The sequence below is a fragment of the Saccostrea cucullata genome, unplaced genomic scaffold (genome assembly GCF_032062105.1).
Source record: "Saccostrea cucullata isolate Sc308-1 unplaced genomic scaffold, CSIRO_AGI_Scuc_v1 ctg157, whole genome shotgun sequence".
In the NCBI taxonomy this organism is placed as follows: Eukaryota; Metazoa; Mollusca; class Bivalvia; order Ostreida; family Ostreidae; genus Saccostrea; species Saccostrea cuccullata.
Window position 1 is genome coordinate 365,839 of NW_026918429.1, and position 25,253 is coordinate 391,091.

General features: G+C 33.3%; 2 protein-coding genes across 12 annotated transcripts; one reads left to right on the forward strand and one right to left on the reverse strand.

Moving 5' to 3' along the window:
* The first annotated feature begins 46 nt into the window (after positions 1-46).
* LOC134265882 (myosin-2 heavy chain-like) lies at positions 47-22,420 on the forward strand. Of its 11 annotated transcripts, XR_009991859.1 has the most exons (15): positions 62-160; positions 729-762; positions 2,144-2,284; positions 2,703-2,793; positions 5,417-5,494; positions 7,993-8,101; positions 12,374-12,443; positions 13,359-13,438; positions 14,602-14,674; positions 15,259-15,309; positions 15,421-18,153; positions 18,272-19,746; positions 20,927-21,058; positions 21,191-21,246; positions 21,984-21,999. XR_009991859.1 is itself a non-coding variant. In XM_062748121.1 (14 exons), exons 2-13 carry the CDS (start codon positions 748-750, stop codon positions 21,027-21,029), a joined length of 5,019 nt encoding a protein of 1,672 aa, XP_062604105.1. In that variant the 5' UTR covers positions 62-160; positions 729-747; the 3' UTR covers positions 21,030-21,058; positions 21,984-22,420. The 11 variants fall into 11 exon arrangements, 10 of the variants coding, with proteins under 10 accessions (XP_062604093.1, XP_062604105.1, XP_062604125.1 ...); XM_062748121.1 differs by lacking the exon at positions 21,191-21,246 and having other exon boundaries at positions 21,984-22,420; XM_062748141.1 differs by lacking the exon at positions 20,927-21,058 and having other exon boundaries at positions 21,984-22,420.
* Positions 22,421-23,640: 1,220 nt separating this feature from the next.
* Positions 23,641-24,893, reverse strand: LOC134266065 (uncharacterized). Its single transcript, XM_062748301.1, has 4 exons — positions 24,395-24,893; positions 24,191-24,297; positions 23,900-23,994; positions 23,641-23,795 (listed from the first exon to the last, which is right to left on the reverse strand). Exons 1-4 carry the CDS (start codon positions 24,823-24,825, stop codon positions 23,769-23,771), a joined length of 660 nt encoding a protein of 219 aa, XP_062604285.1. The 5' UTR covers positions 24,826-24,893; the 3' UTR covers positions 23,641-23,768.
* Between the last annotated feature and the right edge of the window lie 360 nt (positions 24,894-25,253).

The window sequence follows — 25,253 nt, forward strand, 5'->3', positions numbered from 1 at the left end:
CAGACGAGCACCTGTTGCGCATGCCCAGACCATATACCCGACGTTTGTTTACACATGGCGACTAAGTGCACTTTCGCTGTTAGTGACTTTCGCTGATATTTAAATGTGATGTTGGGATAGATAACAAATCATAAAATTTAAAAATATGTCAGTTCTACAGGTAAGTTGAAATTGCATTGGTTGATTTGGAATTTAAACCTTGAAATCTATATTTGAGAAATAATGTAGAAAATTTTTTATTTCACTGCATCTAATTATTTGATCGGCATAAGCTACTTTGCAGGTTTAAACGTGTTGTTAGTTTTGTGCACACTTAGACATTTAAAAGTAAGAATATTTATTTTATTTAATCAGATAAAGGTTTTCACCAAAATATCAAAAGATAAAGATGTTCTTTAAGTTTAAAATAATGCGTTATTTTTTTCTTCTACCCTACTTCTAATTTATTTATAAAATTTTAATTAAAGTTAGCAGCAATTAGCATTATTGTTTATAATTCATTTTGAACTTCTTGGTTTGTCTTGGTGAATTGAAATATATACATTATTTTTATATTTTGGGTAAATTGTTTATTTTCACTGGATAAAAGAATTTTATTAGCACATGTAGAAGGAGAATTTGGAAATCTTTTTACCAAGTTAAGAATCATGATCAAAAGTTTTTTTTTCATTTTTAAGCATGTTTAAAAAGCAGAAAATATTTTTTATTGATTATACATGTATGACCAGGTTTAGAAAACTGTGAAAGATGAGCAAGAGAAAGGTAAATATTGGGTAATGTTCAATATGCTGTATATTGTATTGCCTAGAATCCAGCCTGCATGCCTATATTTTAAAGTTACATTACATCAATATCAAATTTTCCTTTTCCTCATCTGGCTCAAGAAATTAAAAAAAAATAACTAAATTGTTCATAAAATGTGTTTTTCATTAATTTCCTTGTTCATATTAGAATTATTTAGCAAATACATGTAGTTACATGTACAATTTTTGCATGCTAATTATTTAATTATTACATTTAATTTGTTGAGAAACTCTAAACATTATTGTTCTAAGGACAATTTTTTAAGTTTAAATGTCACTCATTTAAATGAATGAAAAGCAGACAATGTATTTTTTTAAAAAATGGATGAAGCATTGAGAGGACAAAGTTTTCTACACAAACTCTCTCCACTAAAATAGCACAGTGGATTACAGCTAGTGTTCTTGTTTTTGGAATGTCCTGTATTGTTTGGGGTATTCATAGATTTCTATAGAATTGTTCAGAATTCATTTAGGATAGAGAAATTTTAAATGGAAAGAATACTTGCTATACAGGCAGAATTTAACAATCACAATTGCATTTGAGTACAGCTTTGAGATAGCATAGCCATAATCTTGAGCTTTTTATCATCTTCCTTCAAAGTGCCATGAATTTTATGTATATCTACATTTGTTTGTTTGGGTATTGGGAAATCAATTTATAAAACTGTTGGGAATTTGCTTGATCAATGATTGCACAAAGTTATATACATTGCATTGTACTGTAATGCATGAATACATCACTGTACTCAGGGCTAAGGTCTAAACCTGTTTAAAACATTATTTGAAGCACCTTTGATTGTTCAAGAAACGAGAGACAACTCTATCCAAGAAAATAGGTCTATACTGTTACTAACATTCAGTTTTTTATTACTTCGAACTAACCTCTAAATGTCAAGTAGTTCTATGTCACTAATTCTATAGACAACTCTTTATCTATGTATTAAAGAATATTTTTGTGATACAAGCATATGTTTTATTGTAAATTTGCATAGACTTGTATGTTATATATAATATGTTTTCATAGTGAACAGAAATTAGCTATATATTATATTAACAATTATATTATTATACAGTCATATTCTCCTATATATGTATATATATTCTGGTATTGTTGCACACATGTCTTGTTGCATGTACTGTACATAATCTTCAAATTGACTCTTTATCGAAATATAATTTTATTTCTTTACTTTAACGAAAAAAATCATTGTTCGTAATTGTATTCGCGAATAAAACGTGATTTACAGTATATTCTTCAAAATCATATTTCTTTATTTTTTAAAAAGAATCTTCTTTTATTTATTAAATCAAGTAATTTAGTTTGTCCTGTTATTTTTCAGGTGTACCTGTCTTGGATGAACTCCATCCTGAATGAAATAGGGCAGGAAATAGAAGGAATTCCCAACATCCAGGAGGGGAAACCCCTGTGTCAAGTCATTGATGTCCTGTGTGGGGATTCCAGACTCCTCCAGACAGCTCAGGTAGGGCTGAAATCTCAGGTAGAAAAGATAGTATAAGACAATCTTTAAAAAAAAAGTGACCTGACTCATTACTTTTTTCCAACTTCCTGGAAGCTATTTTTATATCATGTTTATGTATTCTGGTAAATAGATTTTGAAATTAAGCACTGAAATTGAAATTTTCTGAGAAAAAGAATTGTTTGCCTACCTACTGATTCAATTTTTAAATCATGATTCACAAATAAACTTATTTTTAAAGTTGGCCTTATAAGGAAAAAAAACAATGTCTGAATACTTAGGGATTTCTTTATGTGAAGAGGATTATTATAAACATATATAGACACAAAAAAACCAAACAAGTCACTTTTTAGTTTATTTAATTGTGTCAGTAAAACTAATTTTAATTTTCTTTATTATGAATTTTAATTGCCTGTTTTAGGAGACTGACCCCTGTGATGCTGCACACTACCTTCAGGCAGTGGTTGACCATATGATTAAAAGCAAGGTCAAGGTTACCTTCAAAGTGCAAGGTAGGTATTTTTATACCAATCATTATGTTAGGAAGAAGAAATTACTTGGTAACTGTTACACAGAATATCTGTTAACTTCTGAAAATAAAAAGCAGACAGATTGGTTCAAAGTGGCAGAGAGCTTATCAAAAGTCCTTGATATGAGTGCTGAGAAGGCACTTTCCTCCTAATAGTAAGTAAATGGAACTTCTTGATAGTGCATTTAGACATTTTTCATATCACCACTTGACTCTACCCGTAATCAGAAATTATCTGGTTTCTATACATTACAAATTAAGTGTATCAATGTCTTTGCGACCTGTAGATATCAAGGTCGGCCGACTTTGCAATACACATATCACTAGCTCTTCATGAAAGAAAAGTTTATCTTAGAAATAAAACATGCAGATGTTTTCTGAAACCAAAATTGCAATTTTATTCTTAACATTTTATAATAGCTTTTTTAAAAAAAAAAGAATGATTTTCTTAAAATTAAATTTATGAATTAATCATTTTAATCTTTGATATTTTCCTTGAGAGAATATGACAGCATGGTGTGTTATAGGATTGGAAATTTTATTTAACTAATGATAAAATCACATTTAATCTTTTATCCTATTTATTAAAAGAATTAAGAGGATGTTGAATGCTGTCATATTATGGTTAGATGGTCAAAGAACTTGAACTTTTATTTCAACTGATTACATGTACATTTTACTTTCTGTTAAATACCATCTCTACAGTCTCTTTTCGGCCTTAGCAATGCATGTGACAAACTAAAAGAATTATGAAAAGAATTTTTAAAAGAATCTGTTTATTAAAAGAATTATCCCACTCCATTTGGAAGAAATGTGTGGGTCATATTGCATGCACCTATCTGTCATTTGGTTAGGGAGTCAAATTGGTGGGGAAAGAGACTTCTATCCAATATGAGAACTACATTGTATATATGCTTACTACTTACATGTACATATATCAAACTTGGCTATACACAACTTGGCCAAGATAAGCAATGAAGTGATCTGTGTTTATAATTTTCAGCTACCCAGGTACACACATATATGAATTTCTCAAAAAAAAAAATATTTGTGGTCATGCAAGTCTAAGCTACAAAAATGTTTTCCCTTTAATTGCAATCTAAATTCTGAAATTGTTCATGCCATTGCATATTTATTGGTTGATCTAAATTAATGATTACTTTCATGCTAAATAAACATGACTAGAGTTAGAGATAATTGTTTACCCTGATTCCCAAAGAGGCATTCATTAATTAGGCTTGAATGTCACCATTGCTTTGTAACTGAATTAAAAAGATTTGTAGCCTTGTAACAGCCAGGCTTGTTGATATCTTTAGCAGAGTCTTGGATACATAATGATTTGAATTGTAGAAATTTTATATCCTCTGCTGTAAGCACACTGTTCCACTCAGTAAGTAAGGTAGATAATGGTAGAATTCACAGTTACCTGTACAGTATATATTGACTTAAAGACATTGATGTCAATTGCTTTATGGGATGGTCTTTAAATTTAATATAAACCTGGTTAATATGTTAGTGTCATCTTTGTTGGACACTCAAGCATAAGGGCTTACCCGCGCTCGCTGACAAAAGGTACGTGCCAATCTAACACAGTGGGGATACATGCACGTACTTGCTGTGGATGACATATAATTATTACTTTTACTTCGTTTAATTGGATGTGGTTTACTGTGCATTTAGTGAAAAGGCTTCTTATGGATTAACTGTATTAGTTTTTGTAAGTCTCTAGCTTTTAAAGTAAACAGCATTATACTGTTGTAATTTTTAGACTGCTACAAGGTTTGCATCGATCATGGTAAAAAAATTATATGTATACCACAGGTCCCTTCTTTAGAAATAATGGTAAGAATTATGAGCATTCCATATTATGTCTTTTTTCATTCAATATGCTCGTTAATGATTTCCAGGTAAAAGAAAATGTGCCAAATGAAATATTTTTCTCCCAGTTTAAATACTTTTAAATTTTGAAAAAAAAAACAAACTGTGTAGAGTGCAGAATTCAAAAAGCAAATAATAGACACAATGATTGGACACCAAAATAGAATCCCATGACCAGTTTTATGTCCCTTTTTATATTGTCCATGCTCTTCAAACATATTGTTGATTAAGTCTGAGTGTCAGGCATTAATTATTAATACTGTCCATGCTTTCCATTAATGAATGTAGACAAATCAATGGAATAAATATCTTTACCTGTAAGAGATTCAATTCATGTCTTTTTTGGTTTCATTATTAAAGACTAAAAAGGGCAAAGTTTTTAAATGGTTAAGTTGATTCAACTTCAGCTACATGACAAAATTGAATGAACTCCCCAAAATTAAAGAGGTCACCTAAGGATACCAGTTTCAAGGCTTCTTAATTCAGATACTCCCTAGCCCCCCCCCCCCCCCCCCCCCAAAAAAAAAAATATTGTGATAGATGAAGATATAGCTCACACAAAAAAGCCTGGCCATTCTAGAAATATAAGTTTGTACCAGTTTGTCACATTCTGTTAGTTCAGTAGGAATGCCTCATCTACTGTTTGTTTTCCTTATTTTACAGATATACTTGATTCTGTTAGTTCAGTAGGAATGTCTCATCCACTGTTTGTTTTCCTTATTTTACAGATATACTTGATGGAGACGTTAAGTCCATGCTGGATATTTTATGGTTGACCATTCTCAATTATGGAATACACAGTATAGGTAAGCACCCTCCTATCAAAAAGCAAACAGTCCTCAATGAGCTTCGAGTGTCTGAGGACTTTATAATGCTTGTTTGATTGTACATTGGTTATACAGTGAATTTAGGAAGTGATGAGGTATGGCCATACTTAGGGTACACATATATAAGTCAAAAAAAGACAGGTAATTCAGTAAAGTTTAATGACTTTATGTCATTCAGAGTGTAATTGCATTTTAATGTGAAATTAAAGGATGGTAAATGGGTTAATATCTTTTATTTGTAACAAAGTGAATGGCATGATGTACGTAGGATTGGTAGTGATAGTTCATGGTTAAAGACTGTTCTAACAACTTCATATATATATATATGTAAAATAAATTTTTGAAAGTACATAAATTTTAAATTTTGAATAAGTGCATCATCTGTACTTATTGTAGCTCCTTTTACTAAACAAACAACTTTCCTTCCATTTTTGTTGTTGTATAAAAACTTTTTAGCTCACCTGAGCCGAAGGCTCAAGTGAGCTTTTCTGATCAAAATTTGTCCGTTGTCTGTCGTCGTCGTCGTCGTTGTCGGCGTCGTGCGTAAACTTTTCACATTTTCATCTTCTTCTCAAGTGGGCCAATTTCAACCAAACTTGGCACAAAGTATCCTTGGGTGAAGGGGAAAAGTTTGTTCAAATGAAGGGCCACGCCCCCTTCCAAGGGGAGTAATTATGAATTTGTGAAAAATTTATGGCATTTTTTAAAAATCTTCTTCTCCAGAACCGCTGGGCCAGGAAAGATACTCATGTGGAATCATTAGGTAGTGTGATTCAAGTTTGTTAAGAAAGTCAAGTTTTACATAGGGAAAAATCTTTAAAAATCTTCTTCTTAGGAAAGGAAAGATGAAACTCATGTGGAATCATTCAGGTAGTGTAGATAGTTTGTCAAATCATGGTTAAAGTTTTACATAGGAATATATAGGAAAAATCTTTAAAAATCTTCTTCTCCAGTGCCACTGGGCCAGGAAAGATGAAACTCATGTGGAATCATTCATATATATTTGTTCAAATATGACCCCCGGGGCTAGGGTCAAAAATGGCCGACCCAAGTTTTACATAGGAATATATAGGAAAAATCTTTAAAAATCTTTTTCTCCAGAACCACTGGGCCAGGAAAGATGAAACTCATGTGGAATTATCCTAGGTTTTAAATTTTGAATAGTGCATTATCTGTGCTATTGTAGCTCCAAGTTTTACATAGGAATATATAAACTTTAAAAACAACTTTCCTTCCATTTTTGTTGTTGTATACTTCAAACTATGATTTGTGATATTTATTTTTTTTGATTCTAGTTTGTTCAAATGATGAAGGCACTAATCTTGTTTTTGTCAGTTCTGAGGCACTAATCTTTACATATCCTCTAAGCTTTAACACAATATTGTTTTAGATTTTTAAACATCATGCACATCAGTCAAGATAAATAACTTAAATATTTTCTTTTTATTTGAGTGTGAAAACTTTAAATACAAATCCTATTTCAAAGAATTTTCTGTTTTTATTTGTAGCATAGCACATTATTATTTTTACGGGTAAAATAAATATGTATTTATGTGATTCTGTGCCTTCATAGACTAAAAGTCAGAGATCGTGTTTGTAGCTTTAATCAGGATTTTAAGTCCTGGACTATACTGTCAACATACCTTTGAAAATAGAATACTTCAAAGCAATCACAACCACAAGCACCTGTCAATGAAGAAGATCAAAATTTAATAAGAGATTGACCAAGCTGTGGACTATCTGTTATTGCAAAATATTGACACTATCTAATTGAAAATGACCTCCTTTGTTTGTCAGTTTAAAAGGTATAGCATTTTTGTTTTTCTTCATTCAAATGTGTCAGAAAAACCATGATAGATTGTGCCACCCTTTTACTTTAATGGGATAGGTTTGAAATCGTAAGTGTACATATTATTCTTGTGTTTACCCTAGGCTAATTAAGCTTATTAGGAATGGAAATCGTTGGTGCCAAAGTTCAATGTACATCAGATTTTCAAAAACTCACCTGAATAAGCGTTTTCCTTAGAAAGGTCAGTAATACTTACACAATAACTCATTGGTAACAAAATTGTTTTCACTCTAGATTTTCAAATCTCTTTAAAGTCTGGAAAAGCTTTTGCTGAAATTTTAAATTAAATTTTTGTTCACGTAAGTCTCAACTAAATTGACCTTCAAGGGATATTTGTTTACTAATATAAGAAGGTAAATGTTACTACGATCTTGAACTGATTACATTCTTTGAGCGTAATATAAAAGAGGATAAGATGGGGAGATAAGACTGGGATTGTGTGTGGGACAATGCGGTGATCCGCGGACTTAATTCCACACCGGGAGACTTGTGCCATGGATGCATTCAATGTCAACAATAAATCATGTCTGGGAATACAATCGTACTGAGGAGGTCTACATGGGCCCTGCTTTGTGGCACTGTTGATGGAGACTTTGACCTAATGGACCAATTTTTTTGGCTTTTTTAGAACAACCTCCACAGGAAAGAAGTGTAGGGGTGGGAAAGAAACACCTGTTAGAGTGGTGCCAGAAGGAATTGTCCACAGAATTTGATTCCCGTAACACACTGACATACAAGTAAGTAGAAAAAGTAAAAGAGAGGCTGGAACTGGACATATCTTTTTGATGATTATCGATTCTAGCTGATATGGATACACTTGGTAACTGCTATTGTTAAATTAATGAAGAAAAATTAATTGCATATTGCAGTTTGCAATTTTTGTGCTAATTTGCTATATCATTTTTGTTTTTACTTCTGTCATATATTAATAAGCAACTTCAAAACAGAAGGAACAACTGGCTTTTTATCCCTTCACAATTAAGTTGGGGGATATAGAAATGCATATGTATGTGTTAAATGGGTGAGTGAGTGCATTAAAACTTCCGTTTTGTATCAGGACAAATGTGCTCTTTTGCAAGTTAACCAGTAGCTGTGCTCTGCAGTGTCCTTCTTTCCTTGGCACTATAGAGCTATAGTGTCCCAAAATCATGATCCTTTCATTTACAATTATTTTCAGCAATCGGTTTTCAAAGTTTATATCCCTGTAAAATTGAAAACGTGTTCTATGTAATTCAAATCTCCCTGCTTTTTGGCATTCATGTTCTTTTGTCAAATTTCCATGCTTAATGGCAGAGTGGTTTATCAACTTCTCATATATTGCTCCAGCAGAAGAATGAATCTTTTGTGTGCAACAAAATTGATTGCATAAATACCTACTTTATGTAAAAATGAATAGATATTAAAATCAGAAGTGATTTTATTGGTTTATCATTAGATGAGTTCTAACTTGTTCATGTAAGAAGTTAGGTCAATCAGATTAAAGAAGGTTATATTCATCAAATTTTTGGTGTAATTTATTTATATATGTGCATTCTATAGACAAGATTTTCCAGTTTTCTTGATATTACTTAATTCAGAATGTCTTGGACATGGAAATTGTAGCTGTTTAGCTTTTGATCATGCCTGTCCATTTAAGGCATTTGGTTTATTTAAATGTTTAACTGTTTGTATTATAGTACAGGGGATTTTTCAATTTAAAGGTATTAGATGTAAATATTTTCTTGAGAGCTCTAGCTTTCCCATTATGTTTGCTTATTATTCACACTCCACTGGTACTTCAGAACTTTTATCCTTTAAAAGAGACCCTCTTTTTTCCCTAAATGTGAGCATTTAATGGGAGTTATAAGTGAAATTATGGTCTCCACATTTCTCTTTATTCTTTGTACAAGTGACAATTTCTTTATATGAAAATGTGGATTGTTAGATTTGGTTGAATAGATTCCACTGAGTTATGGCTGCTGTACAAATAGCCACACACTTACAATTTCTATCAAAACCAAATAGCAGAAGACAAAATGTGACAAAAGTAGCTAATCTGCATTTTGGTGCTTTTCCAAAACTTATAAAATTGTTTTTATAATCATAAAAATGAAATATATTTGGCTTATAAATTTTATTCCAAAGCATTCTATTCATACTTGAGTTTTTTGACCTTCCAAAAAAATATCATCCCGATAAACTAACTCTTTTGCAAAGGATGACAAAAATGTCAATGTATGTTCAAATTTTCAGTGAAGAAAAAGAAATTTTTCATGATGCACAGCAATCAGCATATTTTAGAAGGTTGCGCTCTACATTAAATATAGAAAAATAGCTTTTTAACTTTTTCAAATTCTGACACCTCAAATGCATTGATTTATCAAATTGCTGACATGAAGTAATATTCAATGCTGTTAACAAAAACTGTTTTTCAAAAATGTTTAAATGTTATCTCAATTTTTTGAAAACTCAAAAAAGATTTTTAATCAAAGCCCAAACATTTTATCAAATTGCTGACATAATAACTATTTTTGAAAAGATTGTAATTATAGCTCTCATGTGAAACTCCTTAGACATTCCTATAGTATACGTAATTTTGAAATTACAACTCAAATCAATTACATTAACCTCAGTGTACCTTGGATAAAAAAGGGATGCAATCTTATATTTAATTTCTAAGGCACTCCAGTTAACACAAGATATATTGCTGTCTCAAACAGCAGTATACAATATTTGCCGGCTCAAAATCTTTGCAGAAACATTTAGCCTCACCTCATTCTACCGGTACTCTGTAATTTAAATCTTATGAAAATTTGAAGAATTAGATCAGGATTATGAATGGTGTTAAAACCAGCTAACTATCGTAATCTGCAGAACCTGGCAGACTTTTTATTAAGCTGAAAACTTTATTGCAGCTGAATCATTGCAATTTTGCAAAATGATTTTATTTCCTCATAATCTTGAGGCAAATGGCCATGTAGGGGCCCGTTTCACAAAGCCTACTTAGGATAAGTTCTGTCTTAGGAAAGAACTTTTTTAGTTCATTACTTATCCGTTTCACTAACCTCGTCTTATCTTAGGATATTCCTAAGTTATGTCGTAACTTTAGGAAAGGTAAATCGATGACTTAGGAAGAAACTACATATTGCGTTTCATATCTAAGATTTCATATGGAGAGAAGAATGTGTTTGGGGAAAGAAAATCCAATGGACTACTAATATATATGGATGATTGTGTTCTCTCTAGGTTAAAACTGCTTTACTTTGCACGTAATTACTAAGATTTCAATAATTGGCAAACATGTGTCATTAAGTCCAAGGTATATAAAAATGTCAGTTTACAAAACAGTCAAATGTGCACGTCTGGAATAAAATCATATGAAGAGCACGCCTTTTTAAATGAAAAATAGAACATGGCAATTATTATACATGTGTGTTTTTATCTACATGCTAGTATTCAATTTAAAAAAGGATATTTTATATAAATGGAAACCCTTGATTACTTTAGATAAGTACATGCTTTTTGATGACCCCCAACCAAGCTCCAGATATATAATGTTTTCCCAAGAATGGCTGCATCAAGGGCGTTATTATTGAGAAGACACAAACATTACGCAGTTTTGTTTTCTATAGTATTCTATACATAGGAAAAATTATTATCATACCCCCTCCCGTGCTCCTCCAGTTCTTGCGACCATGAGATTACAACCATTTATGATCTCTGCTTTTAAATACAATGTATAGCTGTATAAGAGATTTCAATAATAACTTCTTTTAGTATTTTCATATCTCGTGAATTTGGATTTTTTTCTAGCATGGCATTCTTATCTTATATATGTGAGAAAGCTTCACACAGCACGAACAAAATTTTTTTTTAAACAACATTTTATTCACTGATATATGAGATAGCCCTTACGTGAAAAGCATGTGTTCGCTACGAAGCAATCATTTTTAAATTTCATTCAATAATTTACAAGTATAAGGTAAAGTAAAAACAATACCTAGGATCGATATCTTATAAAGAGCAAAATAAAGTAAACGTATAAAACGTGGAACAATATTGCAACAAAATACAAATGCGTTCCCCGAAGGGAAGAAGGATTGAGAGGATGTGTCTGTGAATGCCTAGTTCTAGCATAGTAACTTCGCATAGTTAAAACATACTTCTGTCCAAGTTCTTTGAAAGTGTAATTCCCTCCCTTTTTGAAGCTAAAAATAATGACATACTGAGAATTTGATGGAGCGGGGAAGTATTTTATTAGTCCTTATAAAGGCACAACTTAAAAAATGACTTAGGAAAAATTTAAGATAATTTTCAATGAACTTCCTAAGTTATAACTTAGGCATATCTTAAGTTATGTCTTACGACATATCTTAGGAAACGTTTGTGAAACAGGCCCCAGGTATATAGGTCTAAATTTGTAGCCATCAAGTGGTGGTAGTTCAGCACAGGTGAAAAATTCTTGAAGGGATTTTGAACAACCAAACAGACATGATTTTGTGGGGAATGAGAAAAAAAAGAAATGAGAATTTTGAATTAAAATGCTAGTGACTCCAAACTCACTTTGACACATCTGTAGACTAGCATTTGAGATCTTGAAGTACATGTATATGAAATACTGAAATTTTACTTTATAGTTGATAATAATTTTCAATTATAGCTGCTAGCAGAAAAGTAGATGTTTAGTAACATGAAAGACAGAGAAAAGCTTGGAAAAGCAAATATTTCTAATTCTGCAAAAGTTAATTTTCAGTTTAAGATTGTCTGAGAAGCATTTCAAGCCAAAGTAAATGTGCATAACACAAAAAATCAATACACTTATGTTGGCACCCACCATTGCCTGAATAAATTGTTCCTGATCAAAGCTATCTAATTTTTAAGTTAAGAGTTAGATTAGCAGGTATGGACTGTATTGCAATCAGTGTTTGCCTTTTCCTTCAAGCAGAGGTTAATTCACAGAAAGTTTCGTGTTCATACTTGGCTATATTTCTTCCTTCTCACTAGATTTTTTTTCTCTCTTGAATTTACAGTTTGTGTACTACAGGGGATTGGTTTATTCAACTTCTGAGAAAATTTGTCAGTGAAAGTGACCTACCAGAGGTAAGCAATTTTGAATCTTTTTTTTTCTTTTATTTAAATCTCAATTTTATTACTCTGCATGTATTAACTTTTATCTACCAAGCTATTAATACTACATTTATTTTGAGACATTTTCAGGCTTCTTCTCTTAAAATTTTAAACTCTTTATAAGATGGCTCTAGTTTTTGTATTTGTTGGAGAGATGTAGATTTAATTTATTAATTTATTGGGTAAGATATAGTGTGTACCTGAACCTATCCCAGTAATGCTGAGGACTTTTATTTATCTTGCTTTAAAGCCCTTATGATAAGTGTTGACACATTATCTACATATTTGCACTTTTGATCAATATTTCAATGTTAAATATTTTGTTTGCTGTTCAAAGGAAGAATATTGATGAGGGATATTTGAATTCAGCAGGATTAGAAGTGGATCATTCACTTTGGTCCTAAATTCAAATGGAAAGGACATGTACTTTGACATTTATATTTATTTGAGATCAGAATGAATATATACTAGCTATAAATTATTTTTGGACTCTGAGGAAGTAGTGAGCATCGAAAGGATTGTACCAATCAAAATCCATTTTACTTTAGAAAAATCACTCATTTTGGACGGCTTGACAGTTTTAAGTTTCAAATTTAAATTCTCTAATACCTGGATATATATTAGTCTCACTCAAAATTTGAGCAAGGTTGTGTTATTCTAGTGCAAGGTGCGCAATTGTATACCCAGGTTTTTCAGAAGGTAAAAAATTGTTTAAACCATTCTTGCTGGAGAAATTGATATCAATTTATGGTATAATTAAAGGTTCTCTTAAATTACCCTGCAACTCCAGACACCTGACCTAAGCATTTCTATTGACAGACAGATAATGGGCAGTATTGATTTACACACAGTTAAGGTAATTGATCAACATCTTTATTTACCTGACAGGTGAGGAACAAGGAGAGAGAGTTAGTGTCTCTGTTGGAGGTGTTGGAGAAACAACAGGGCATTCGCCAGGACATCGTCAAGTAAGTGCTTCCTTAAGCCTCTCAATATTAACCTTATCCTTGTGTAAATAAGGAGAAACAACATATCTCTTTTAATTCTGCTGGCCACTCTTTGTCCAAGTAGTGATTATTGGCAGGTAAACATTTAATACCTTGGTACATACCTGAATGTTGGAGTACCAATGACATAAATATTACAACAGAGAAAATTCAGTTATAATCTGTGATTTATATATTTTTCATATTGTCTAATTTTTTGGGATCAGCAATTGATGTATATGCTGGAAATTTGAAAATTATGCTGTGTAGTCATGTATCCTTGTTGAACAAAAATGCATGCAAATTTATTGTCATCAAGGGCATGTACAACCACACATTGGCCCTTTGGTTAACACACAGGTTGTGGACCACTTATGTAGAAAAATCAAATACTTGATGTTAAATTAATCAGAGTATAAACCAAATTGTTTATATAAAAGGGATATCTAAGAAGGGGTACCAACATAAAAATTAAATCTAAATCTAAAATTGTGTGAATTAATACCAGTAGACAAAATTTTAACCTGGGAATGCCAATGTTCTGAAAGTGCAACATAGCGTGGAAAGAATGCATGTTCTTCATATGACTTTGTTAACCTGTTGTCTGAAGATTTTTATTTCACCTGGCAAATCATTGGGTTTTAATGTACTATTTGTTAAAAAGAGAGATTATATCATCAACATGTTTTTATAGATGAATGAATATTGATCTTTGGACAAAACCCATTCTGGTCTGGTTGTACAGTTTAAACTGTCTTGCTGAATAGTCAATATCTCTATACAAGATGGCTAGGCACTTTTTATCATCCAGTCTTATTTATTCTTAAATCTATCTTTTTGTGCTCCTTCAATAGTGCCTTTACTTATTTTGTATGAGGGAACCCCTCAATATTCAGATCCAATCGGAACATTACCTGTGAGATATATTCTCTATACAATTTATAGACCATTATGTGTTTAACCTAACAACGGCATAAAAAAGTACTCCACCATTAAGCAAAATGTCTAAACCAGTGTGGAAAATTTATAAAAGTTAACTGAAAAGTATTGGAATTTTGACTTAAGTTGATTTTTTGGAGTGGTGTGTTTTGGTCTGCCCTTGTACTGTGTATTGAGATCATTCAATGGTTTTCTTTTTTTTCCAGTCCAACAGATGTCATTGAAAGCACCATAGATGAGCACACATTGATGATCTATATCTCTCTACTGAAACGAAAGGTAGGATAATCACAGAGATTTTAAAACCTCATTTTATAGATGGCAGTTATTAAGTATGTGAAATCTGCTATAGTTTACCAAGTAGAGAGCCTGTAGAAATCATGGTGCCAAAGTTTATATAACACTTTCTTTTATTGTAAAACAGTGAATTATCAACTGCAGTGTAAGTAAATAAATGTTTCTGAGAATATACATTGTATAACCAAACTTCATATATATAGAAATAATATATGCATGAGCTTTCAGTCATGTATAATTCCTATAGTAATATCATTGAAGCAAATATAACTTGGTGAACATGTTGTGTTCATTAAATCTTAATTTCCTCCTGTGTTTATATACAGTCATAATTTTCATATCTGAATAATAATACTTAATAGCATGTGCTTTTGAATTTTTTTTTTCTTCATTTTTATTGATTTTTTCCAATGCCTTTAATAACTCTAATGCCTATAAGTTTTAGAGGTGTATCATCTTTCATCTTGTATCAACTTCAAATTCTTGTATGCTAACATTTTACATTAGAAGTTAGTCATTTCTATGTTTAATTGAAACTTATCCTTTTCAAATTTTTTCTTTTTTAGGTTTCATTAGGCCATTTAGATTTCACAGAAGATAGAGTAGAAAGTGAAAAAGTAAATGTTTATACTTTTCTAACTGCAATTTTTTTCTTTAATTGATACCAAAAATCTTACCGTAAGATTGAGAATGCTTATAGCTTATAAATCTAATTAATTTTCTTGCAGCAATCATCTCAGGAAGTTTCAAGTTCTGGTTCACCAGGGAGGAGAAAAAAAGCCTCACCTCTGGTCAAACATTCATCAGTGGATGATTTAGCAGACGACAATTCTGATTGGTTCTCCTCATCCAATGGTTCTGTGAAGTCTGTTGATCCTGACGTAACTCCAGAGGGGGAGAGTCTGATCATTAAAACAATTTCTGAACAAGTGTCTGAACATTTACCTCTGGAAGGAGAAGAGGACGAGGAAAGTGTGAGCGTGTTGTCTGGATCTGCCTCTATAACAACTGATAAAAAAGAAAAACTTCCTGTACAAAAATCTGAAACAGAGGATACTACTTTAAAGAAAAACACTGAGCAAAAAGAGGAGGAAACATTTCCAAAGGACAGTGCTGAACAAGACGAAGTATTACAAATAAATGTGGATGAAACTTTTTTGAAAGAAGGACTTGAAAAAATAATACCCAAAATTGAGACAAATGTAAAGGAATCCCTTCCCATTGTGTCTAGGACTGTGAAACGTCCCAGGACAACTGAATCTATTATGGCAGATGCCAGACAAAAGTTTGAAAATAGAAAACAAGAATGGCAGAAAATGGAAGAAGCTCGTAAAACTCTTGAACAGCAGCCAGAAGGTGATAATTTTTCAATTACGTCAAGTGATTTAGACAAATCAAGTATGAAAGAAGGTGACTCCAAATCTCAGGAGGAGATAGAGGACATAGGTGCAGAGGCAGGCTATCAAGGGACATTTGGGACGACTCCACACTACTACTATCCTGGTATAGGTAGAGGTATGCCTATCTTCATTGTGCCTGGACAGGGAAGTAGTGCAAGTCCAGAAATGCAGTTCTTTCTTCAGGCTCTTCGACAAGCCAGGCATGAAGCTAATTTTCACGATCAGGAAACAAACAGACCAAGAGACCAGGGTCCTCAAAGTCTTCATAATCTACTAGATTTAAATGCTGTGGATGATGTTGCACCAAATGTAGTACCAGAGGTTGATCATACCAAACAGAGAGAAACAGATAATGAAGGAAGGGGAGTGACCTTTGCTCCAAGCGCAACATCTGCTTCTCAACCAGACAGTAGTGTTGACCTTACAAACTTACCAAAAAATAAACGTGGAATACTGGAAGTTGTGGGTGATGGGTTTGAAACAAATCACAATATTTTGGAAATATCAAAACCACTGAGAGATAGGAAAGCAAATACTGGTGAAAGTGATGGAGAGCAGAGAACATTTCCCAGAGTTGATATTGTGGAACCTCTGAAAGAAAAGATACAAAAGGATTTGCAAGTTGGAAGGAACAGGAAAAAGGACAGGAAATCACCAGAAAGGCCAGCAGTATATAGACCACGTTCATTGACTCCTGGGTCAGGCTTAGAGGAGGAGACATACCCAAAATCCATTTTGAAGGATAGGTCATCAAGCAGATCTAAATCTCCAAGTCTAGAAAGAAGTAGTCCTGAGAGAGCATTTGGCAGGGAGAGGCTAACCAGATCTGTAGACTTCAGTCAGGAAATGTCCCCTAGAAGTAGTTTAGAAAGATCACCTAGAGCAAGTATAGAAAGGTCACCTCAAACAAGTTTAGAAAGGTCTCCAAGATCTAGTCTTGAGAGAGGACCAGTGAAAGGGGATAAATCTCCAAGGTCTCCTAGAGCAAAATCCCCTGCTGAAGAAACTCAGGGAGATGTGACTTCACCAGGCAGACACAGTAGGGAAACTGACCCAAACAGAAGACTAGTGAGAGTCCTGAACCGAGAATTGGAACTGTTAAAATTAAAAATGGATGTTTTAGAAAAGTCAAATCTGTCAGATGATACAGAATTAGAGGATATCGACAAACTCACCAAACAACTTTCTGAACAAGTCCATGAGAAAATTGCAAAAAGTCCCGAAGCAAGATCACCACGAATTTCTCCTACAAGATCACCAAGATCACCAAGAAGATCATCTAGATCTCCAGATTTTACAAGAGGAAGAATGTTCAGGCAGAGAAAGGATGAAGATTCGAGTCCTGTTAGGTCTAAGTCTGAAACAAGGTTACACTCTAGTGCTTCACCTGAGCGGTATACACCCGATTCATACACCTCACGAAGTTTGCAGGACTTATCTATCACTGAAGCACCTGATGGCAATTTAACATTTGCTCCAACTCGAAGAGGACAGCCTATAAGTTTAGGATATTCTAGTCCAATACGGAAAGTGTCTGAAGAAATCTGGGGAATTGATTCTTCAGACAATCTTGGATATGATCCTAAAAAAGTAGAAAAATGGAAAAAGTTAGCCAACAAATCACGAATATCTGATCAAGATCTTATAGAACTGAAACAGGCTCTTGCCACTGCCATTACAGAAAATGACATTTTACAGGCAAAGTTGAAAAACTCGAATGTTGAAATGACTGAAAAAATGGAGAAAACTAATGATGTACTAAATGACTGCAGAGCTCATCTCTCAAGATCCCAGGCAGAAAACATGGAACTGAGAACACAGCTAGAGAAAGAAAAAACAAGAAATGAAAGTACAGAGGAAAGACTTCGAGAAACTGAGAAACAGTTACAGGCAGCTAAATCCAGCATTGATGACTTGGAGGCTGAACTGGAGCAGACAAGAAACCTGCTAGCTGGCAGCTCCAAGAAAGACATCCCTACACTTCAGTCCTTAACTGAGGAAAGGGATAACTTCAAAAACATCTTAGCAAATACACAGAGAGAAAATACAGAACTCAAAGAGGTATGGTACCAGTTGTAATTTTGTTTTTGATGAGATATCTTATTTTATTTTTTTTTCAGTTTGCTAAATTCACTTTACAAGTAATATGTGTACAAGTATTTATATTTGTTTTTTGTAGGACTTAGCAAGGGAAAAGAAACTTACTGGAAAGCAACAGAGCATCATCAACGATCTCAAAAATATCCTTGATGATGCCAGAAAAGAAAGAAAACAATTATTTTGGGAGCTATCAAAATTTCAGAAACAAGGTCAACTATCCAAAGTTAGTGGGATCATTGGAAAATACATAGAAAATGGTCTTTACGATGATGATGAAGAAGAAGAGGAAGAGGACTTTGAGGAGCCAATAAATGGATACTCCATCAAAAGTCAACCGAATGGATTCGCAAAAGATTCTTTTCTGACACCTAGAAGAAGAGAAATCCCTACAGATGTGAAAATGACATCAACTCCTACATACAGATCCCGCTCAGAATCAGCAGGCAGTGCTCGGCGCCTTTACGATGATTCCTTCCAGTCATCAACTCAGAAACCTAATTCTTATACATCAGGAAGATCCACTCCCATCTCTGTTGGAAGAGAAAGTGGATACGATGAAATGTCTCCACCGAATTCAGCTCGCCATGAAATTTACCCTCACAGAAGGGCACAATCTTATAAATCAAATTTCAACTCATCTGTTGGAGAAGCAGACGATGACTCAGTAGATGATCTGGAAGTTCAAAGATATTTCATTAAACGACCAACTGGTAGATTTGACGACGATAAAGATGAACAAGATGACTTTATTCAGCGAACTCCAAAAAAAGAAATGAGGAAGAGTCCAACATTAAGGTCGAACAGTCCTAGTCGCAGCAGGAGTCCGAAAGGAAGAAGTTTTAGTGAGGAAAAAACAGCAAAAAGACATTTAGTTTATAGTCCATATTTAATGAACTCAAGTGATGCTGTCAGACCTCAGAGGTCTTACGTTATATCCCCAAGAAACACTCGATACGACAATACCAAAGAAACTATTGAGTGTATTGTAGAATCTCCAATTGATAATCGCTACAAAGAAGAGTATCAAAGACCGAGTCGATATGACTTACATAGTCCAAACGGCGACAAAACGTTTATGAAGGCACTGGAGTATGCAGTTCAACAAGAGAGCTGTAATCGCTACTACAATACCGATGACTACGGACCTCCATACCGGTCTTCCAGCTATGGACCCACGCGGTCGTCTTATGGCTCATCTGTTTCACCACAACGAAATAATGCTAACATCAGAAGCATCCTCAAAAACGCTAAAAGCGAAACTAACTTAAGTATTAAAGAAGGGATCAACAGTGCTCATCGACGATCCTATTGCTCACAGTCAGCCTCCCCAACTCGAAGTCCCGTTAGAACTCCCACGAAAGAAATCGGTTCTCATGGGTCCTCATACACATACAAACCTTATGACGGCAGCAAGACGTGTTCATCTCCCACAAAACCCATTTATTCTTCAGGGCTGAAACGGAGCGGCTCCCTTCGCACCGCCAGGGAAATTTTCGACGATGAGTTATCACCTGTTAGACCAGTAACACCAATAAGATATCAGCATCAGCCATTGTAAGTACTGAATTAACGTTCATTTTTTTTTTCGAAAGAGGATGGGAAAGGGGGATTATGTCATATAGATGGTGCTGGAAGTTTAACGGTAAAAGGGGTTGTTATTAGTTAGAACATGTTTTAATGCTGTAAAGTAGTAAACGTCACGTTTTGGCTGGGGTATATTCCGTAGAAATTTTATATTTTAAGGTATCAGATCGTGGATTACTAGTATTTGACTGTTGATATTCTGAATCCATCAGCTATATATATATTAATAATCATAAAGTTTCCTGGAATAATATAATTCATATTTCGCATGTTGCTAATTTCAGATGATACTAGTAATTAAAGGTGAACTTGATTACTATAGATCACCGTTATTTAGTTGATATATTTGGAACATCTATCTATTCACTCCCTTTTAGTGTATTCCATATTGTGTATCCTAAATGAAGCTTTCTTGACTGAAAAACGTTTATTTAAAAAATAAAATGGTATACAAGTTGATTTTCAAAAAACTTTTTTTATGTCAGGAAAGGTTCGATTTCACATCCATATAAACTTCTTACACAGGCACCTGACGTTGCTTATTTTTCTTTTAATGAAAAAAAATAATAAATATATACCCATACCTAATAATAAACAAGGTTTATTATTAGGTATGTGTATATTTTTTTATTAAAAGAAAAATAAGTAACGTCAGGTGCCTGTGACTTCTTAATAGGTAATTTACCTGTACATATTTCTACTAATTTTGCATGTGCTTGCGCTGCTGTGCTGTTCTATGTTTGATCGCATTTACACAGAAATTTGCATGTGTTGACTAATCACGCAGTATATTTTTTGTTACTTTAACCAACATTTCATTTGATTATAATTTTCTCACGTAAATAATGCACTCATTTAAAAATGTTTTGTTTAAGTGGTAATAATATGATCGTACAGGGTCTAAGTATCTGAAAAGGCCAACAGGTGTAATTCTGTGTTAGATGCGCGAACCTGGAACTGCATATCCAACTCGAAAACATAATCCAAAATCATACATTTATTTGATAACTTGTCAAGGTGAAAAAATGGAAGAGCTAATTGCTATATTGTTATGGATTATGGTTTCTAAGTTCTCCCCATGTATATTCAAGAAAACTCCCCTTGCTTTAATTTCTGTGTATCCGGGTTGACCAATATTCTCTTCTAATAGAGGAAATCCACCTTTGTTAACGGAAGAAGAGCGGAGATATGCAGATATTCTTGTAGCAAAATACACCAAACAACATGGCTTTGGACGAACCGTGGCCATATAGTAAACACAATGTAACCACGCTCCCCATAGGTTTGTAGATAGTAGGGAAACGCTATGATTCGGCTGCAGCAATGCTTGTTTAATCAAGAATATGTTATGTTGACGAATTGTTAAACAGCTTCTTTTTCAAAGATTTTTTTTTCTCCTTTTTCTTGGGAAAAGGAAGGAACGCATTGAATCTGTTGTGGAATAGTGGATGCAATTGCTAAAGGGGAAAAGTAAGAATGCAATCAAACATTGATTGTGCGGCCGGGGCATACAATACTAAAATAATTATTATAACATATATATTAATGGTTAAAGGTGGCGGAATTTTGTTTTTAATTAAAGATTAATGTTGTGAAAGTTTGCAAAGTAACAGCTGTAAGGTGAAAGGGTTGTCAAACAAAGCTTCTGGCGTTCTTAATCAGGCGGGTATACACTGGGCCACGTCGCTATTTCATTGAAAAATCATGTTTGGTCATGTACAGTCCAAAAACTGAATTGCCAAAATATCGAAGAATGTTTTATAAAATGTCACTTTCATTGAAATACGGATTGGTTCAATACTAATTGTGTGATTAATTTTGGAAAGAGAAAAAAAATGAGAAATACTCTTGTTGGCAGAAAAACTATTCGCTTTGACATGGAAGATTGCGTTGAGTGTGACGTATGTCGGGATCGGTATAACAAACTTCGTAGGAGGAATCAGGGAACAAGACTAAAGGTACAAGAGTTATCGAACCTAATCCGCGTGAAACACAGCCTTAATGAAAGTTCGATCTAGAGAGAGTTTGTTTGACAATCTTTTCACTCTTAAAAGTACTTTTTTGATAATTTGAAAATTTTATTTTTGTTTCTTTTGCATGTAAATGTTTAATAACAATTGCATGATAAAGTATTTTTTTTAAATAATGTAAAGAAAAAAGAACATTTGTAAATGAACGTGTATATTAATATTATCCATTTTGAATAGGTCTCCCAGTTTCAAACTGATGTGTGCCGCAGCTGCGAAAAGAAATGCCAGATCTGATCAAAGACTACCGCTTACTTCAAAATTAGGATAAATCCCGTTCAGTTGTTATATTCTTGCGTTTTTCACCCATAATTGTATCAAAACAATCTGACCTACTAGCAATTATACAATGTATAGGTTTAGAATTTGTAAATGCTAGCAATCTCAGAGCCTATTATTTTTCAAATACCTTAGAATTTACTAACATTATCTTTTGCGATTTATAGCAAATGTATTAAACACATTCTTTTTTTCTTTTTTTTGCTGCACTATTGAAATTAGATGAAACTGTGATATTAGCAAATTATTTATATATTTGTATATTCCGTCCATTCGTCATTTACTTGTATTTATTCTGCACTGTGATATTTTCATACGTAACTTGCCAGAATAGAGTTTTAATTTTGTTCTTAAATTGATTTTATAATAGATCATTTTCATTTACTCTGTTAAACTGTTATTCCTTTGCATAAAAAGATTTTTTGTTTTAATTGTCTTCGTATTTAATGATTGATGGATTAAATTAATGACATTCTCTTTCCTTACAAATACATGTTTTATAATTTTAAACTGCGATTCTGTAATTTTTTTTTTAAAGTTTTTGTGATATAGAGGCATAATTTCTTTTTAACATGTAAACATTTTATATTGTTTCCATTTTTGTAAAGAAGTAAATATTACTTATTTATTATTTTATTATGTTGTAAAATGTGATTTTGGTTTATATGATTCATATTGTTAATTCCACGATACTTTAGGAAAAAATATTTATTTTACATTTCTGCACAGTGTCGTATTGTTATATTTTTTTCATATTAGTTAATCATGTCCATTTTTCATTTCATAATGAGCAGTAAAAAACACTAAAATGTCACTACAGTATTGAACTTCATCATGTTAGGTATTTTGAATTTTATGAAACAAGTGTTATTGTTAGGCCCGTTGTTTACGACCGGTTATTGGACTATTTATGGGCTAGAAACGGTTTTTGCTAATGTTACATGTACTGCTTGTAGAAAAAAAATGTTACAATTTAAAATATTGGTGAAAGCACCGACAATTTTATCATACAATAATGTTTCTAAATGAAATAGGTAAATGCATTGCTAACAGTATTATCGTAAGCTAGGTATAAAACGGAATCTGGTGCAAACACACTGTATGCATAGTCGTTTCCAACGAATGCCTACTTGCCTATGAAGTATGCAAGACTTAATAGATCGCACCAATGTACACAGGATGTGGGAAAATGAGGAAAATAATTTGTACGTAAAAATATGCATGTTGTTTGTTGGATTTTTGAGCGTAGACAAAAAAAAATGAGAGTAGTTAAATGTTATTAATAATTAAATTATTGAGAAAGTTGCCTGGTGTTGGTTTTCCTTTAAAAATATTAAAGTATTATTGAGACTGTTTTAGGAACGCGTAATCAGTTGATATGCGTTATATTCCGTTAAAGGATTTGCCATTCTATGAACTATAATTGAAAATACCAGAAACTGAAATTAATTTTGGTTGTTAAACAAGATATTTATGATTGTATATTCGCCAATGAAAAAGTAAGAAAATTTATCATTCACATGTTTACTTCATTTTCAACTAGCAGTAACAAATTGTACTACATCATATGTATATATAATTTATTAAATATGTTAACATTATGACAATTTCAAAAACAGTTTATGTATATCTTTGGCTTTCTCTTGATCCATACAGTAAAAGTTAAAATGACTGACATTCAAGGAACTAACAAGCTTTTTTGTCACAGCTGACCTGTAATTAAAAAGAAGAGATTGTACATAAACAATTAAAATGTTTTAACTTTGGTAATCGGGAAAGCGGTTATTCATGGAACAATGATAGGATAATAAACTTACTGTTCCATACAACGACAAACAAGAACATTTGCTCCCACACTGATCCACCGACACCGTGTTACCGAGTGAAATAAATAGGTCCCCATGCCGACACCCTGTATAACGCCACAAAGTGATCGTTATAAATGTTTCTATTTATGTGCAGACTTAGGGAGTTAATTGGTAGAGATTGAAGAATACAGAGTGCTCGAAATTAGGCTGATTTGTTAGAAAAGGAATTGGTTTTGTGTGAGAGGAATAAAAGTTCTTGTGTTAGGTAGAGAGTACATTGTATTAGTTATAAATGCTTACCTGGTTGACAAGTACATGATACTGCAGTCGCTGAGGGACAGACAAAGCTATTTCCTACTGACTGGTCAATATACATACAAACTTCTCCAATGGCACAGTTATTACTCCTGTTCAAAAGAAATGAAAAATATGAATCATTCTTCCTGGTGAGATCTGTTGTAAATCACATCAAAGGGAAAACATAAAATACTTTCTATTACTCACATGGCATTGCAGGGTTTACCATTCAGTACAGGTGGTACAATATCACGACCTGGAGCAAGATCCCCACGGAGGGGTCCGGAATCTTCTATAACCGGATTCACCGGATCTACGATCACGGGTCCGGAGTTATCCGGAATAACAGGTTTAACGTCAATAGGTGGCTGGGGCTGAGGAAACAAAGGTAGAATTTGATCGTTTCCTGGCGCAGGTTGTCCTCCAATCTCAAAAAACTTCAAGGCCACAGGAGTTGGAGCGGGCACGTTCCACTGGGGCCATCTTGGGAATGGCATTGGAGGAAACCTTGGTCTGTAATAATGATAAGTCGGAGGAAATGGCAAAGGTCGCTTCACACAATTTTTTCTCCTCTTGTAAGAGTAAGCATTTGTTAAAGATACAAAACACAAAAGGCAAACAATTATTTCTAACTTCATTGTCCTTCTAGCTGATTGGACTATCAAAATACAATATGCATTTGTTGACAGTTTTTTGAGTATATATGAGAAGAAATGACGTTTAAAGTGTGGGTATGAGAACTAATAGACGTCAACACATGTTCCGATTTCTATTAAATTATGACCATCAATCAGGATTGACGGACTACGTAACGCCACGCACGCTTACATCTTGAGAAAAGAGAGAACGTGTACCATTGGCTGCTCCTTTATGACCATCCAATCATAAAGATGGTAACAAGGTTTTTTTTCTATGACAAGCGGCCTGCGGAATGTTCAGCAATACATAGATGTTTTCCTATGGCCTAGAGGTACAGATTTACCCCAGGAAATGACTTAACTGTTAGTAACATTGGTTTATCCTAGGTATGGCCACTTGACCACTTACGTGTGATCTGTAAAGAGGC